This window comes from Oncorhynchus mykiss, chromosome 9, assembly GCF_057628025.1.
Source record: "Oncorhynchus mykiss isolate SJ-2025 chromosome 9, ASM5762802v1, whole genome shotgun sequence".
NCBI classification, from domain to species: Eukaryota; Metazoa; Chordata; class Actinopteri; order Salmoniformes; family Salmonidae; genus Oncorhynchus; species Oncorhynchus mykiss.
In genome coordinates, this window is record NC_143030.1 from 63,864,034 (window position 1) to 63,882,960 (window position 18,927).

Genomic DNA, 18,927 nt, shown 5'->3' on the forward strand with positions numbered 1-18,927 from the left:
GCCTATAGAACGCCCGTCCAGCGCTCTAACATTCATGGGAAAGGAGAGGGGTTGAGTGGGGATGCGCACCTCGAATGCCAGGGTAACGTCCATAAGACTCATATCGGCCCCCGAGTCGATGAGTATCTGGGGTGGCATGGAGAGGGGGGGCGAGTAGGGGGAGAAGCTAAATTGTCCTTAGGACCCACCAGTGTAGTCATTCCTACCAATGAGTTAGGTCTCTTTAGGGGACAGGTAGACACATAATGACCGTGACTACTGCAATACAGACAAATCTGGGTGTTATGTCTGCGTACATGTTCAGCTGGAGATAGCCTAGCCCTGCCGAGCTGCATCGGCTCAGGAAGAGGTAAATCGGCAGTATTCAGAGGATTTTGGAGAAACTCGGGTAAGCTCGGATCCTCTCGGGAACATATACACTGTGGACTTCCAAAGTCCATCAGATGCAAGGTGGGATCCTTGAGTGAGCAATTGGGACCGCAATCAGACCTCTTCTCCTTAATACGATCCCGTAGCCGCCCATCGATCCGGATGGTCAAAGCGATGAGTAAGTCGAGATCCGTCGGGTTGTTCCAGGGCTACAAGCTCGTCCTTTACTTCCTCCGAATACTCTGTGCAGGAACGTGTCGAACAGCTCTTCCGGGTTCCAGCACCACTAATAGCATGCGGAATTCCACCGCATAGTCTGCCACACCGAGGGAGTCCTGCCGAAGCTGGAGTAACCTCCGTGCAGCCTCTCTCCCAGACATCTCAGCCACGAAAACTTCTCAGGGTCTGGGAGGTTACCGTCATGGTAGACTGCCTAGTAGGCCACCCACGGATTTGCTCCTGCAATGTGTCCAAAGCTAGGTTGTGACTTTCGGCCACGGCCTAGAACCCTTCCATCAGATGGCGAATCAACTCCTCGTGCCTTCCAATGGTGGCTCCTTGGGAGGAGATGGCGTTGCGGAGCTGGTAAAAGTCTGCTGGGTCAATCATGGCCATTTCGTACTATAGCGTTTCAGGTAAGATCCAAGTGCAGACTGTGTTGAAGTAACAATGTTTATTACAGCAACAGAGGCAGGCAAACAACAGGTCAAGGCAGGCAGGGGTCGATAATCCAGAGTGGTGGGGCAAAGGTACAGGAAGGGAGGCAGGCTCAGGTCAGGCAGAGGTCGGTAATCCAGAGAAGGGACAACAGTACAGGACGGCAGGAAAAAAGAGACTGGGGAAAAGCCCAAGCTGAGAAAACGCTGGTTGACTTGACAAACAAGACAAACTGGCAACAGACAAACAGAGAACACAGGTATAAATACACAGGGGATAATTGGGAAGATGGGCGACACCTGGAGGGGGTGGAGACAATCCCAAGGACAGATGAAACAGATCAGGGCGTGACAGCCAGAGGATATACTGTGCCTATTGTACTTGGGGCTGGGAGTGTACCTCATGTTGGGTTTTATGTCTGCTTTGCCACTAAAATCATGACTGACACTGCCAACTAAAATATTGTGTTATTGTTGTTATTTTATGCTGATTAATAATAATAATTAACCCCAAAAGGTTATTTGTGGAACCATTAATGGGGGTTCTTTGAAGAACTTAAAGTGGTTCCCCCACCATTTCAATTTGAATAACCCCTACAGGATCCTCCAGGAACCTTCAACCTGAAGCCCTGAAGCTCAGACTAGTCTTGGTAGTGCAACTCGATTGCCTTTCCAATATCATGTAGAAATGCAAAACCTGACTAGTGCCCACCTCCCAAAAAAACATACATTGGTGTCGTCTCTCCGTTATCCCTTGTGGCAATCGCTGTAGTCTACTAGAATAAAGCAGCCATTTGATTGGCCAAGCTGTCGAAATCGTCATTACTGTATGTCCAATGATTTATCTAACGTCTCTACGCTCCAGATGCCCTAGACGAGCTCGTGACGTAATACAGCTATTCCCATCTCTTTATCCTCGTCCCCCCGTGGGCTGTTCCGGATGTAACGCCTCCCTCCAGCCTACCGGCTGATCCTCTTATCGACAAGCAGGCGGCCAAGATGGATGTTGTGAACCAGGTAGGGCTCTGGGATGAAAATCACCAATACCAATGTTTTCATTTGATTTAGTTATCTGAAAAGCCATAATTTGGCACGCCTGCAGAATGCGCACTTTGACGCGGTAGAGTTTTAGGGGAAAAAATTATAGGACATCATTATGGTAGGGGCCGCAGTAATTGTAAATCCGCGGACCGTTAGTTTGAAATACAGTGCTTTCAGTGGTCGACTCATGTGAACGAAAAGCGAGCACTGAGCTCAAAACACCGCAATACAGGCATGATAGATTGCATGTGATTTAACCAATTGTACACCAGTAATTGACTGGCGCAGTGAAACGTTTTGTTAATAAATAGACCATGGTCCAAAAGTCCAAATAATTGATCAAGACACCCTGCGCAACATGATTTCAACAGCATTTCAAATAACTCAGACAAATAGGCTTAACACATCCAGGGTACTAGTTGAGGTGAAAGCTATATGAAGATATATTCCGTTTGAATTGTGGACACAGAAATGGATTGTTTAGTTGGAAAGACTATTTATATTTTTGAATAACTGCTATTGAGCTAATAGAATCGTCTATTTAGAGGGGATTATTTTTTCTCGCTTAGCCTATGTAGCCTATGTGGTGTGTGCAGAGTATATGCCCGACTAGAGGGTGAAGTATAGCCTATTAAATGTGGAATGAGGATATTGTTTTTTTTAACAAAAAAAGCAACAAAGCAAGAGATGATGCTAAACAAATGTCTAACTCGTGAAAGAAAAAAGAAACAGACAGGCTGATCTTGCAACAAAAAGAAGAAGCAGAGAGTACAAATCAAGAGGAAAAGCGACAGACCCTATTTAATCTATATCGCAATATCAGACGACGTCCGTCTCTTAGTCCTGTAGCGAGTTGTATTATAGGCCTATCAATTTACGAGGGGTGACAGACCGACTGGGAGTTAAAAGTAAGATATTGCGAGGTGAATCGATAGGCTAAAGACAGAATCGATAGGCTACAGGACACAGTTTATTTGGGGATGATCACAGACAGATGCGACTGATGTGTTGCTTTCAACCGCACATGACAAGGCTTTACAAATTATAGCCTAAACTATAGGGCTAGCTATATCTACTATAGGGCCAACTACTATCGAGGTGACTCGAGATTTTCCTTCTGTATACATTTCTAGAGTGCTTGCTGTCTGTCAAGCTTTGGCGACAGCAAAAACAGTGGGATAAGCAGCTTTGTCTAATTCTATGCTGGCAAGTCTCTCTCTCTCAGTCGTCCCCCCCCCCCCCCCCCCCCTCGCTGTCTCTCTCCCACTCTCGCTCTCGTCTCCACTAAACGATGTCAGTGCTTTGTCACACGGCCTGTCGCGCCCCAAGTCAAATAGTCCAATTACCGCACTAGCGAACAAATGGCAGCATGAAAAAATGGATCGTATCACCGCTTTCTCTACCGCTCCTGAAAGATACATTTAAATTAACTGACAGGTGCAAACTGTGGAGTAACGACAGATAGGCTATGCTGACAATGCATATAGGCCTACACAGTACACCCTACAAACGTTCAAAATATAATTCGCGACAAATTCATAAAGCAATGTTAATTGTTGATTTCTGTGTTGACAGTTGGTGGCCACCGGGCAGTTCACCATAATCAAACAGCCTTTGGGATTTATGAAAATCCTACAATGGGTAAGTTACTGTTTTCATACAATGTTTCATTATTTGGCTTGTGACTGAGTGTATGAGAGGCCATGGTGAGTGCGCGCCCGTATCCTTTTCGCGCGCATGAGTGGGTGTGGAAGACTATAGAATGTACTGGTATTGTATATTGCATGCGTAAAATCTAGATTACAGATGAGTGTGATGATATTAACCAATACACTTAAAAGCTATAAATGATAGGCCCATATATTATGCTATGGTTGGCCCTGTTTTGAGAATAGATTATGAATTTAAAGTGATGTTGGGCCCTTGTACTGTGTCAGAACATGTCCTTCTGTCACACAGAGGTCACAAAGCTAGGTGAAGCTTTGTGCTCCTGACGACAAACAGGGAGCGCGAGGTGGCTGACACTACCCATTCTCCCACTCGCTGCTTCCTCTTGGTTACCACTGGCAGGCAGGGCTCATGAAAACTCGACGTTGTTTCAGTGATACAATGTTACTGTAAATCGATCATGGTAATTGTGATAAATCTCTGTTCAAACTATACAGGTATTTATGTGTCCTCTCCTGTGAAGTTTGTTGTAGGCCTACCTGATCCACCAGATAATTAACTCACGTCACTTTAGCCTTTCGCTCTGTAATCTAATCTGGAGTATTTTGTGAGCACCTCAAGCATTTGGGTGTAGTTACTTCTTTATGTGTTGTGTAGTTGGGCCCTTCTAGGGCTAATCATTTTCGCACTTCTTTATGTGTTGTGTAGTTGCTCCCTCCTAGGGCTAAACATTTTCGCTATAATTTAATGTTTTAGAAGTGGCACATAATGATTTAATAGGCCTACACTGAATTTAAACCTTGGTAGTAGTAGTAATGGCCATTGACGTTGCTGCAGCGTCACCTGAAAAAGGCGCTGTCCACTTTCAGGGTTCTGAAACGTTAAAATCGCGGGGTTCCAATTGATCGCTGTCCATGGTGCTGAATCGGAATCTCCGCTATTTGCTTGTTTGTTTACCTTTACAATTCTTCATGTCGCCTCAATGCTCTATTTGTTGTATTGTGCTGTAGCATGACAATCGTTGATTGGCAATTCATGATGAATCTGTGATAAAGCATTCCACACATTCATGTCACAAAATGTACTTCATACATCCACAACATGGTTTCTGCATGCTTTATGTTCTCTTTATTCAGTAACACTCGAGGCACAGTGTGACCCCTCTTCCAACTTGTTTTGTGCCAAGGGCTAGAGGTATTCTTCTATGTAGATAAGCTCTCTCAATTGTACAAAGAGGAGTCTGGCTGCATTTACACAGTCAGCCCAATTCTGATATGTGTTTCACTAAATAGTATTTGACCAATCAGATCAGCTCTGAAAAAGATCTGATGTGAAATACCAATTAGTGGCAAAATATCAGGATTCAGCTAACTGGGTAAATGTAGCCTCTGACTCACTGAGTCCAGCAGGATCATGTTAAGCAGAAATTATGAGCTGTAATAATTTGGACAAAATATGAATGTACTGTGTACTACGTATGTAACTTGTAATTAGGAACACCTCTCAGCCACATCATTACCACTTCTTTCTCATCTATTTTTCATCACACATTTGTGATAGCATCAGAACTAGCACACACACACACACACACACACACACACACACACACACACACACACACACACACACACACACACACACACACACATAGTCATTACTCACCACTGACTCACCACTCTCACTCAACAGAACAAATCAATGTACAGTATGTGCTCATTGAGGAAGTTAAATTAATGACATCTCTTCCTCCCATGTTCCATTTGGACTCACTTTGCTAGAATGCCATGATGATTGGCTGATTGAAAGAATAGGATTCATTTATGAGAAGACACATAGACCTACATACAAAAATCAACATCAGGATTTAAATAAAAGATCCCCAAACAAATGTTCTACTCTAAATCACAGCAGGTAAGAGTAACACAGGGTAGCAGAGACTGAGAGGACAGTTCTGACAGCATGACATTGTCTGTAGTCCTTCCCCGGAGCACTGCTAGTGCTTGAACATCACATCACAACATTAACAAACCTCCATGCCTGAAGCAGCACACAGGGAGGAGGCCAGAGCTCAGGAATCATAAGTTATAAAGGCCTGCATCTGCATGTTTCTACATCTGGGTTGAGGTGAGCCTAAAGGAGTTAAACAGATCCATATGTAACTCTAAATCAGCATTTAGCATTTATACATTCACATATCAATACTCATCTTTTACTCCATTTACACATCCCTACTGACCTCTCATTCAGCATTCCTGCTCTACAATATACACGTATGTTTTTCTGTCAACGTGTGTATGTAGTGTACACACAGGAGGGATGCTGACACAGACATTTTGGCTAACTATATTTGTTGCAATTTTTCAGAATGCAAGCCTTCTATGTTTTGGTTAACCACTGTGTCTACCATAAAAACATCCTGCCCCGGGTTACGCTTGGGAACTAGGTTATTTTTGTCTTACCTTGGGATTTACAGTTAAATGCTCTGTTACAGTTTACATATTTGCTTTACTGATTCACTCAGTGCACTGTTGTGCTGTAAGAACAGTTTTCATACTGTGTGGTCAATACAGTAGAGATCTGTGATAATCTGGCCCAGTGTTCTATAAGTGGTTCCTGGTGTTGTTGATCATCAAAGCTGCTGATTGTAGGATATAGTAAGGAGTTTACATGTTAAACCTTTGCAAACTCATTGCCAGGGCTCTCTGCCCATTCGTCTGCCCCTGGCTTAGAGGAGATGTGATTGGTTGAAGCTGTCACACTTTGGATTCCTGCCAAACTCAAACTCAGAGACAGAAAGATGCTGGTGAGCATACATACAGTATTTACATTGTGATGGATAGACTTGTGGTCCGACAACATCCATTTATGCTTGTGTATCAATCAATGTATTAAGTTCAATTATTCATTTACTTGAGTTATTTTTGGAATACCTGTGGTTTTCAGTCTTGCCAGACTTGGCTATAAAATCGGTGATAAGCAGGTATTTATAAATGCAGCTGCTTCTAACTCAGAGAGTGTGTGTGTGAGTGTGTGTGTGTATTTGTGCCTGCTTGAACAAGGGTAGTGTGACATTGGATTTATGTGAGAGACTGCAACACTTACCATGTTAGTGGGAACATAGAAATAGAATGAACAGAACGGGCGTCCCCATTCAAGTCAATGATGGCATAATGGGTGTACTGGCGACCTTTGCGAGTGTACCCATAGGATCAAAGCAGGAAGTAAGTGTACCCATCAATATGTGCTGTGATTTGTTGATTAAACTCAACTGACATGACAATTGTTTTTATTCCATTGTATGAGCCACATCAGTTAACATCCTTTGAAAACATTACCATGGAAATTATTGCATCACAATACCAGGCAGCCATTGCGAGTATACCCATGAGTTTATAAGTCAAATTGGCAGGGTTAGAAGTTCCAAGCCCGTTTTATTCATTCTATTTCTATGAGTGGGAACCCCCACCCACCCCCCTCTATGCTCATTGTATGTTGCCAATAGCATTACCATAGTATCTGACAATGTGTGTGAAGCCATGTATTTTCTTAACTAGCCAGCCTGTCTCCATTTGTCTTTCTTCAACATATTCCCATTCATTCCTTTGCCCTTATTCCAACCTTCCTTTTTTTTACCGCAACCTCTTGTTAGGGAGACCATGGTCATATACCTCAACCTCTTGTTAGGGAGACCATAGTCATATACCTCAACCTCTTGTTAGGGAGACCATAGTCATATACCTCAACCTCTTGTTAGGGAGACCATAGTCATATACCTCAACCTCTTGTTAGGGAGACCATGGTCATATACCTCAACCTCTTGTTAGGGAGACCATAGTCATATACCTCAACCTCTTGTTAGAGAGACCATAGTCATATACCTCAAACTCTTGTTAGGGAGACCATAGTCGTATACCTCAAACTCTTGTTAGGGAGACCATAGTCATATACCTCAAACTCTTGTTAGGGAGACCATAGTCATATACCTCAAACTCTTGCACTAAGAGCGTGTTAATGAATGTTGCAAATCAGTGAAAACAGATACAGATACGGAAAATGATTATACTTTATGTTACTGTGCATGCCAGACTACCTAAGTGAGAGCTAAAATCTTACAAGAGGATAATTTGGCATACGTTGTGGACTATCCACGTTGGATGGTGTGGGAGAGTTAACTAGCCTGGTGCCAGATCTGTATGTTCTTCAACTCATCTGACTATGATAACGACCAAACACGGCAAAGAGTATTTAGCTAAAGCACAAACAGATATGATTCTTCCATGTCAGAGATGATTCCATGTTCTGTTTTGTTGTCCTCCTCCTTCCATCTTTCATGCATGCTTATATCCAATCTGTTGAGCTTTTCATTATCACCCTCCCCCCTCACATTCCTCCCCAATCATTATTAAAACCTGTTAATAAGGAGATGGGGTGGAGGTGGGCTGTGTTGGCACGCTAAAGAGTAATGAGACAAGGGAATAAGTTACGTGTTTGTGTATGTGTGTTTCCGCGTGTGTGTGTGTCAGTGTGAGTGTACCGTTGCACAAGCGTGAGCGTGCATGTGTGTGTGTGTGCATGTGTCCGTGTGTGGTGTGAGGGTGTGTGTACAATAGCCCTGTGCAGCGTCCTTTAGTGACAGATGGTGGAGGACCTCAGTCAGATTAATAGGCAGATTTTCCATCCAATGGGATCTGGCCTGCAGGGAAGGGAGGGTGTGGTAAAAATAGGCTGACTGTATAACTTCCTATGTCAGTGTGTGCGAGTGTGTGTATCTGCATGCTTGTGTGTACAACAGTATGTTAGCGTTCAGGTACACAAGCGCTGGTTTACATTACTGTACACCCACCCCCCTGTAGAATTGTAGTACTGTAGCCTGGGCCGTAGAGAATAACTTATTTAGTAAAACAGATATATCAACCAAACATGTTATTTTACATTTCTTGTATTTTCTTTATACAAAAGCGCACAACTTTAGGTGTCGGAGTAACCATGGCAACGGGTGTAGCGCTGTAACCTGGCAATATAGCTGCATTGATTTGCAGTTTGTGTTGCTTTGTCAGCAGCCTGCAGTGGTTGGAGGAACATTGGAGTGCAGGAGACACAGCAGATGGTGAAACCAGTGTCAGGTCTTTCAGCAACAGTATACCTTTATTGGGGTTTTCCATTATACTGCATGGGCTTTCCTTTGGTTCACATCAACACCTATTTCAGACCAAACTAGAGTTATGCCAATTCCTCGACAGAGCACCATCTTTGTGAAGAAATCATCCCAAAATAAGGGCCATTTAATAGATGTATTATGCTTCTCCCTACATGTCTCTCTGTCTGGGTCATATTCTTTCCTCATTCCTTTGATCTCACTACTCTATTTTCCCTCCCTTTCCCTTTCACTTCCCTTTTACTTCCACTTGCTGTCTATAATTCTCCTCCTCTTCTCATCCTCCCTCTGTGTCTTTCAGATCTTTGCCATCTTTGCTTTCTCGACATGCGGCAGCTACTCTGGCATGTTCAAGATGAGTGTGGAGTGTAAAAACCGGTCAGAGAGTGACCTGAGCATTGAGGTGGAGTTTGAGTATCCATTCAGGTCAGTATGCCTATTCAGTCACACGTAGCCCCCTGAACCCGCACAAATATGGTCCGTCTGTAATTTCTACAGTACCACTGGGCTGCAAATGTCAGTGGTGGAACATTAATCTGTAAACTATATTAACCCCGTTTGACGTCTCTCTCTTTCTATTTCTCTCTCTCTCCCCCTCCTCTCTCTGTCTTTCTCTCTCTCTCCTTCTTCCCTTTTCTCACTGTCTCCCATCTTCTGTCTTTCTCTGTCGCTTGTCCTTCCCAGGCTACATCAGGTGTACTTCGATGCCCCAACCTGTAAGGGGGGAAACCCTGAGCGTCTGTTCCTGATCGGAGACTACTCCTCCTCAGCTGGGTTCTTTGTCACCGTCGGTGTCTTCTCCTTCCTCTACTCCATGGCAGCCCTTTCTGTGTATGTTTTCATTCTGGAGAAATACCGTGAAGGCTGCAAGGGAGCCCAGATTGTGAGTTTGTCTTTCTCAATTCTTGTTTCTAGTAGGCCTACACTATTCCATACCATATTCCAATACCTCTGCTACTATTACTAATATCATAGTAATGATGATGATGAGCATGAGATTGATTATGTTTCGGATGAGGACTTTCTAGCTTGATCATGATGATGTTTCTGATAAGAACTTTGAAATTGATTATGATGATGAGCATGTCCAGTGCCTTCGGAAAGTATTAAGACCCCTTGACTTTTTCTACATTTTGTTATGTTACAGCCTTGTTCTAAAATTGATATAAAAATGTAAAAAACTCAGCAATCTACACATAATACCCCATAATGACAAAGCAAAAACAGGTTTAGACATTTTTGAAAAAGTATTACAAATAAAAAACAAAAATACCTTATTTACATAATGTAAGTATTCAGACCCTCAGGTGCATCCTGTTTACATTGATCATCCTTGAGTTGAGATGTTTCTACAACTTGATTGGAGTCCACACGTGGTAAATTCAATTGATTGGACATGATTTGGAAAGGCACACACCTGTCTATATAAAGGTCCCACAGTTGACAAAATGCATGTCAGAGAAAAAGCAAGCCATGAGGTTGAAGGAATTGTCCGTAGAGCTCCAAGAAAGGATTGTGTCAAGGCACAGATCTGGGGAAAGGTACCAAAAAATTTCTGCAGCATTGAATTTCCCCAAGAACACAGTGGCCTCCATCATTCTTAAATGGAAGAAGTTTGGAACCACCAAGACTCTTCCTAGAGCTGGCCGCCCGGCCAAACTGAGCAATCGGGCGAGAAGGGCCTTGGTCAGGGAGGTGACCAAGAACCCGATGGTCACTCTGACATAGCTCCAGAGTTCCTCTGTGAAGATGGGAGAACCTTCCAGAAGGACATTCATCTCTGCAGCACTCCACCAATGAGACCTTTATGGTAGAGTGGCCAGACGGAAGCCACTCCTCAGTAAAAGGCATATGACATCCCGCTTGGAGCCAAAAGGCACCTAAATACTCTCAGACCATGAGAAACAATATTCTGTGGTCTGATGAAACCAAGATTGAACTCTTTGGCCTGAATGCCAAGTGTCAAGTCTGGAGGAAACCTGGCATAATCCCTATGGTGAAGCATGGTGCTGGCAGCATCATGCTGTGGGGATATTTTTCAGCGGCAGGGACACTAGTCAGGATCGAGGCAAAGATGAACGAAGCAAAGTACAGAAAGATCCTTGATGAAAACCTGCTCCAGAGCGCTCAGGACCTTAGACTGGGGCAAAGATTCACCTTCCAACAGGACAATGACCCTAAGCACACAGCCAAGACAACACATGAGTGGCTTCAGGACAAGTCTCTGAAGGACTTTGAGTGGCCCAGCCAGAGCCCGGACTTGAACCCGATCAACCATCTCTGGAGAGAACTGAAAATAGGTGTGCAGCAACGCTCCCCATCCAACCTGACAGAGCTTGAGAGGATCTGCAGAGAAGAATGGAAGAAACTCCTCAAATACAGGTGTGCCAAGCTTGTAGCGTCATACCCAAGAAGACTTGGGGCTGCAATCACTGCCAAAGATGATTCAACAAAGTACTGAATACTGCTGTAAATGTGATATTTTTATTTGTTGATAAATTAGCAAAAATATCTAAAAACCCATTTTTGCTTTGTCATTATGGGGTATTGTGTGTATATAGATGAGGGGAAAAAAAATATTTAATACATTTTAGAATAAGGCTGTAACCTAACAAAATGTGGTTAAAAGTCAAGGGGTTTGAATACTTTACGAAGGTACTGTAATTTGCTAATGCTTTATAATGTGATTATCCTCAGGACTTTGTTGTGACCTGTGTGTTCACCTTCTTCTGGCTGGTGGCTTCTTCTGCCTGGGCTAAGGGTCTGTCGGATGTGAAGGCATCCACCGACCCAGACAAGGTTCTCTTGCTGATCGAGGCCTGCGACGAACCGGAGAACCGCTGCCGTGAAGTCCATGACCCTGTCGTCTCTGGTCTCAATACATCTGTGGTACGGAATTTCAATTGTAACGTTGTGATTTGTAAAAGGGCATGGACTACTGAGGAAAATCTACTACAAGATATGGACCCCCTTCTTTTTATTTTTCTTCCTTTTCTTCCATTCACCCCCTAGGCATTTGGCTTCCTGAACCTGATCCTGTGGGGAGGGAACCTGTGGTTCGTGTTCAAGGAGACTGGCTGGCTGGCAGCTTTTGGCGGCACATACGCACCTTCCCAGGAGAAAGCGCCTGCCCCAGAGTCCTTCGGCCAGGACGGCTATGGGCAGGAGGGCTATGCACAGCAGGGGGATGCCTATACCGGCACCCAGGGAGGCTACCAGCCCGACTATGGCCAGGGCGGCTACACTGAGGGAGGTGGAGACTATCAGCAGGGGGGATACGAACAGCAGCCCACCCCCTACGCCAATCAGATGTGAGCTGGTGCACCCTATGGCAGCTGGAAGCTGGTGAGTGTCAGTACATATGATGGAGCAATCCTGAGAATACTGATAAATGACTGTGAGAAATACTGCATTACTCTTCCAAAGGGAAATACAGACTGTGGCTTTATGACATCTTCATAATCTTTAGGTATGCATTAGTTGTAATATTTATCTCTCTCTCTCCCCCCCCCCACCCCCAGGGGCCACCATGTGATTTAGGAGTGTGGTGCCTGACCACCACCCACAATTCCACACTCCTCTGTTTGTCTGTTTGTGCATTTGTGAGTTGACAAGAGGAGGAAGGGAGGCAGGCAGCGAGGGATGGAGGAAGGTGGACTCTTGGAAGGGGAAGTTATCAACACCGTGTCCCTTGGGAGAGGGTTATTTTGTTGAGGGGGAAATGGGTCCTTACTGTAACATGCTGTTTATTCTCGTGATGTATTTAACTGTGGAAGACAACAGGGGATTCATTGACAGTTTGATCACACAAGGACAAACTGGAATACAAAACCAAAACATGAACATCAATCTTTTAAAGGAATAACACTTAAATGAAGGACAATAATGGTAGTAATATTTAACGTGGGAGAATGTATTTGTCTGTGCTATGTAAATATCAACATATTCATATAGAAATATATGTACACAGTTGAATAATTGTGCACTCCATATTAGTTGTTATACAACAAATGTAGAGAACAGAGTTATTCAGTTGTATTTACTTCAGTTCTGTTTAGGAGCTCACATAGTTCAACCCTCGTTGTTTTTTAATATTTATGTTTTGTGTTTATTTTATTTCTCCATGTGTGTTTCTTTACATTTTCAGTTTATTCCGTTTCAGAATAGTTATTTTCTCATTGTGCTTTTTTACTTGTTCAACATTACTGAATGAGTTTAACGGGATAGAGTAGAGAAGATGTGATGGCAAAGGATGAAGACAAAAAAAGAAAGCAAAAAGAATGACGAATTCAGAGAGAGAGTAGAGAAGAATGAGAGAGGTGTTAGCAGTGATTTATGCATTCATTACAACTTGTATTCATTGTCTTTTATATTTTTCCATTGAAATATTACTCAAGGATTTAGCTATGTTTGTTGAGAAAAGCTGAAATGCAAAAAGGAGAAAATGCATCTAGGATAATGAAAAAGTAGTTAGCATGGTAAGAATTGGTATTCTGCTAATACTATGCTGTTCCTAAAAACTGCTGTACATACTATGCTATCAACACTTTTAGTTAAAGATGATTTGAGGTTGTGAAGTCAACTGATGTTAAGGGGATCTTTATTTTTAATGTAGTTTAAAACTTGGCGTCAGATAGATTGGGCCCAGAACCTTGTCATGTTTCGATCAACTATTTATCTAGTCTAGAGATGAGTCATAAGACAGAATAAGTAATCATGTTTATTCACAATTTATTTTGGTCATCTGATCAAAACGCATCCATATATTTTCAGAGAACTAAATCAGTATGGCACAATGTGTCATTTTCAAGACCATATACAAGCCATAGAAAATAATTATTTTTTTACATATTAATATAGCCAACTGAGTTGTCCTGAACTGTATCTTGTTTCCATATACATAAAATATCCTGCATCCCCGATCCCCCCAACACCCACACATTCACTCTCAAAAGCAGGTTTTGCATGTGTCTGACTCCTGGAGTTAAAGTACCCTGGAACCAAATTGAGAGGGGGGAGGGCAAGTGGCAAGCAAGTGTTACAGTAATAGTATGTTTGGCTCATCATAAGGTCCCAGCACAGTGCAGCTCTGCTATATTTTACACAAAGTACAGGGACTGCACATGTTGCAATGGTCACTCTTTTCAAGGTCATGTAGATAGGCTGACCTGCCATACTGCCAATCCTCTCTTTGGATAGAAGAAAAACTGTATTGCCAAATGGAAACAGGGCAGGGGTGTCTTGATCGATAGATTTTGCTTCCACAGTTATCACAATAAATTGTTTTTCATCCATGTTATTCCATTATGCAGTTTTGGATCCATACGTTTATTTTTTTACCAGTCGGTGTAGAGGCACCTCACTTTCTCTCCCTTCTCCTGTGTTCTCTCTCTCTTTCCATCTCTTTCTATCTCTTTCTCTCTCTCTCTTGTAGCTCTTATAAATATGCTCAATGCAATATGTATAGTCTGTCGTTAGTGGTGAATGATGTCTTGTGATACTCTCTACGCCTTTGGACAGTTGTGTTTATTGTTTATGATGTATTCTTATTACTATTTATGATAATGACTATTACAATTCAGAGAAAAAATATCCAAGATTCTCCAGAATTCTATTGTATTCTTATTTTATGGAATCCCTGTGAAACAAAATCAAATAAACTTGACATTCTGTTGAAGGTTAAATGTTTTGTCTAATTCTCTAACCTTGTAGATCATATGCATTGTTCATGCTGTACTATTTACTGATTGATGTTCAGTAGCATGGGGAGGTCCCTGGGGGGTTCAATGTCTGAGGGTATAAGGTATGCCTACTACTAGGCTATGTCATGACGTTGGCCTGATGGGGGAGGTTTATGACCCCTATAAATACCTTTCCCCTTTTTCCTCTCTCTACTCTACCAATGTGACTATTGAAAATCCCTTTGTTAACATGGAGAGTCTGGTAACATCAATAGGTGGGAAACTGAACCATATCTCTGAATGATCCAATGTTGACCTACATGACTAATGATGATAAATACAATCCACCTGTGTGTAATCAAGTCTCCGTATAAATGCACCTGCACTGTGATAGTCTCAGAGGTCCGTTAAAAGCGCAGAGAGCATCATGAAGAACAAGGAACACACCAGGCAGGTCCGAGATACTGTTGTGAAGAAGTTTAAAGCCGGATTTGGATACAAAAAGATTTCCCAAGCTTTAAACATCCCAAGGAGCACTGTGCAAGCGATAATATTGAAATGGAAGGAGTATCAGACCACTGCAAATCTACCATGACCTGGCCGTCCCTCTAAACTTTCAGCTCATACAAGGAGAAGACTGATCAGAGATGCAGCCAAGAGGCCCATGATCACTCTGGATGAACTGCAGAGATCTACAGCTGAGGTGGGAGACTCTGTCCATAGGACAACAATCAGTCTTATATTGCACAAATCTGGCCTTTATGGAAGAGTGGCAAGAAGAAAGCCATTTCTTAAAGATATCCATAAAAAGTGTTGTTTAAAGTTTGCCACAAGCCACCTGGGAGACACACCAAACATGTGGAAGAAGGTGCTCTGGTCAGATGAAACCAAAATTGAACTTTTTGGCAACAATGCAAAACGTTATGTTTGGCGTAAAAGCAACACAGCTCATCACCCTGAACACACCATCCCCACTGTCAAACATGGTGGTGGCAGCATCATGGTTTGGGCCTGCTTTTCTTCAGCAGGGACAGGGAAGATGGTTAAAATTGATGGGAAGATGGATGGAGCCAAATACAGGACCATTCTGGAAGAAAACCTGATGGAGTCTGCAAAAGACCTGAGACTGGGACGGAGATTTGTCTTCCAACAAGACAATGATCCAAAACATAAAGCAAAATCTACAATGGAATGGTTCAAAAATAAACATATCCAGGTGTTAGAATGGCCAAGTCAAAGTCCAGACCTGAATCCAATCGAGAATCTGTGGAAAGAACTGAAAACTGCTGTTCACAAATGCTCTCCATCCAACCTCACTGAGCTCGAGCTGTTTTGCAAGAAGGAATGGGAAAAAATGTCAGTCTCTCGATGTGCAAAACTGATAGAGACATACCCCAAGCGACTTACAGCTGTAATCGCAGCAAAAGGTGGCGCTACAAAGTATTAACTTAAGGGGGCTGAATAATTTTGCACGCCCAATTTTTCAGTTTTTGATTTGTTAAAAAAGTTTGAAATATCCAATAAATGTCGTTCCACTTCATGATTGTGTCCCACTTGATGTTGATTCTTCACAAAAAAATACAGTTTTATATCTTTATGTTTGAAGCCTGAAATGTGGCAAAAGGTTGCAAAGTTCAAGGGGGCCGAATACTTTCGCAAGGCACTGTATGCGTTGGTACTTAATGAATATGATGTCATATCAGTTGGCGTCTGAGACATTATTACTAATGACAGGATGACAAACTGAATCTTGGAAAGTCGACACATTCTAGTTATCAGATTCACATGGAATTGCTATGCAATTTAAATGTTTAAATATAAAATTATTTGTGAAAAGATTAAATGCAATTTTAGCTTCTTAAATGAGAGAACGGTTTGTCATAGAGAAACTCTGCTCACTCAGAGGCCCCGCCCAAGTGAACAGACTTTGGTTGTAAACTATGAAACACGCCCTTCTTTCACCACTATATAAACCCGTTGACGAAAATGTAACTTCCTGTTCCAAGGATGTGAGGACTTGCGGTCCCCACGTTGAAAGGACAAAGACCACCTACAGAACTAAGCCAACCTCAGTTTCCTGCCGTTCAACCAGAGCTCACGCTAACGAAATTAGCATTGAATCTCAACGTGAAGGTGACGACCTACACGTCGGAAGGATGAATTTTGACTATACCAGCCAGAATATAGCATGGCAACTTGGTATGAACTTTGAACTCTTATTCACTAAAGAAGTGATACCTCCTAGCCATTGCGTTAGTGCAGAAACTGTAGACGTGGGCTAGGAGAGGACGGACAGAGTAACTGTTCTACCACACGACGACGGTACTACCAAGTACCCGTTCTACCACCAGTCATTCTTCAAAGGACAACCCGGCCTTCCATCTACGACCAACCGATCGAAGCGCAGATCAGAGTAAATATATATTTATTTCCAAATGGGCGGTTATTTAGAATGCACAATATTATGTATTTACGATAGAGTAGCTGCCTACGGCCCGATAGAGACACAAAATATTTTTGTTCCTCAGTCTTCCCGCTATTTCATTCAAAACCCAACCCCCTTTCTTTGTGTGACCAGCCGCCATATCTGTTCCGTCCACTAGGGACGTTTTCCTTTATGACACTTGTAATCAATGTATGATCCATTCTGTGTAGATTTAATTCTGTGTGATTTTTAGGTATTTAGTAGATAAATAATTAAACAAAAGGTTGTATTGCTGATTCAACTTGTTAGCCAGAGTTCGTGAAGATAACCAAGAATTTACAACTTTCAGATGTGACTAAATAAAGTGACGATTAAATATTGACTGCTATTGAGGTAGATGACCATGACTTTAAGAGTTTATTCGAAAGATAACAGCTCTATTAACATTATTTTGTGGTGCCCCGACTTTCTAGTTAATTACATCTACCTGATTAGCTTAATCATGTAATATTAATTACAGAGAAATTATTTTATAGAATAGCATGTCATATCACTTAATCCGGCATAGACAAAGACACGACAGCTACATGGGCTGCGTTTAGACAGGCAGCCCAATTGTGATCTTTTTTAATTGGTATTTTGACCAATCACAGCAGTTTGTTTCACATCAGAACTTTTCCAGAGCTAATCTGATTGGTCAAAAGATCAATTAGTGAAATAAAGATCAGAATTGGGCTGCGTGTCTAAACGCAGCCATGGAGTGACACAACTTCTATTATTGGCACATGTAGTCCTGCTGCTGTGCCACACGATGGCATGATATCTCTGTTTTCCAGAATGCTACTATTGTAATGTATTTTCATTATCAGTGTTTGTAAAATATTCAAAGCATATGATTCAGAAAATCTTCAAATCCTTTAAAGTGGCTGTGGAAATGTGCCCTGTGTGGAAAATTATATGAGAAACAGTGACATACACTCTGAATGATCAATCCCATATTGGTTGTTCACAGTTTAGACTTTTGAAGGTAGTTACCCTTTATATTTGATTAGCATTGTTTCTGTAGCACGAGATGTAGTTTGCAAAATAAATGGCCACTTGATTAATGCAAATAATAATAATTATATAATTCTGACCGGTAGGCATGGGCTACTTTGTAGCAATTTAAGATTTAATAGAGAAGACGGTTAGGCTTATCATTAGCATCGCTATATTTTCCTTGTTCCTCAATTGTTTGAAACCTGGACGTTTTACTTCATATTATGAGGCATGTCTTACGTTGCTTCAAAGTAGCCTGTAGCCAAAAAATATAGAAACGTGCAGGCAATTGTTTTTATAAAGACTTACTCATATGCGTTCTGTTAACTAGATTTTCTTTAAATGTTCTTTACTTGGCTAGCAGCCAAAAGCATTATCGTAATCATATTAGCAACCCAAGATAGTTGTTGCATCTTAAATCCCCCCCCCCCCTCTTTTTCACGGATATTTCCATCTCTGTGGATTAATTCGCCTACTGCCCGTGTGCACATTGCTGTGCCTAAAACGTGAAGAAATAGTTTATCAACATTTTAAGAAAAACATTCTGTTCCATCAGCACTATTAATTGATAGGGCGTACACTACACGACACTACTTTGATCAGTATCAGTATGGATTAAGTGAGTACGGGCAATGCCTATTGAAAAATAAGTGGGTATACCCTCCACTACACCACTGAGATTGCCCCTCTTATGAACAATACATGAACAATACAATTATATTCTGCATAGAGCAAAGTAAATGAAACAACACATTTTACAAAAAGGTAACGTGTCATGCATAGCCATGGGCAACTGTTCCGAATCTGTTTGCTCTAAAAACAACTGTTCACAACCCCTGGGTGAGAAAGCTGCGCACTACGAAGTGGTTCCCGTATGTGCCTAACAGCACCAGC

General features: G+C 42.2%; 1 protein-coding gene across 1 annotated transcript; it reads left to right on the top strand.

Annotated features, from left to right (window-relative positions):
* The first annotated feature begins 2,003 nt into the window (after window positions 1–2,003).
* LOC110532493 (synaptophysin) lies at window positions 2,004–14,573 on the top strand. The gene is made up of 7 exons (XM_036988511.2): window positions 2,004–2,042; window positions 3,642–3,707; window positions 9,191–9,315; window positions 9,574–9,772; window positions 11,587–11,778; window positions 11,902–12,234; window positions 12,411–14,573. Exons 1-6 carry the CDS (start codon window positions 2,025–2,027, stop codon window positions 12,202–12,204), a joined length of 903 nt encoding a protein of 300 aa, XP_036844406.2. The 5' UTR covers window positions 2,004–2,024; the 3' UTR covers window positions 12,205–12,234; window positions 12,411–14,573.
* Window positions 14,574–18,927: the final 4,354 nt, after the last annotated feature.

Bases quoted from the DNA above. Each gene is read 5' to 3' on its own strand.
- LOC110532493 (XM_036988511.2), top strand. The intron at 3,708-9,190 runs GTAAGTTACTGT...TGTGTCTTTCAG, and splicing joins TTATGAAAATCCTACAATGG to ATCTTTGCCATCTTTGCTTT. The intron at 9,316-9,573 runs GTCAGTATGCCT...TGTCCTTCCCAG, and splicing joins GAGTTTGAGTATCCATTCAG to GCTACATCAGGTGTACTTCG.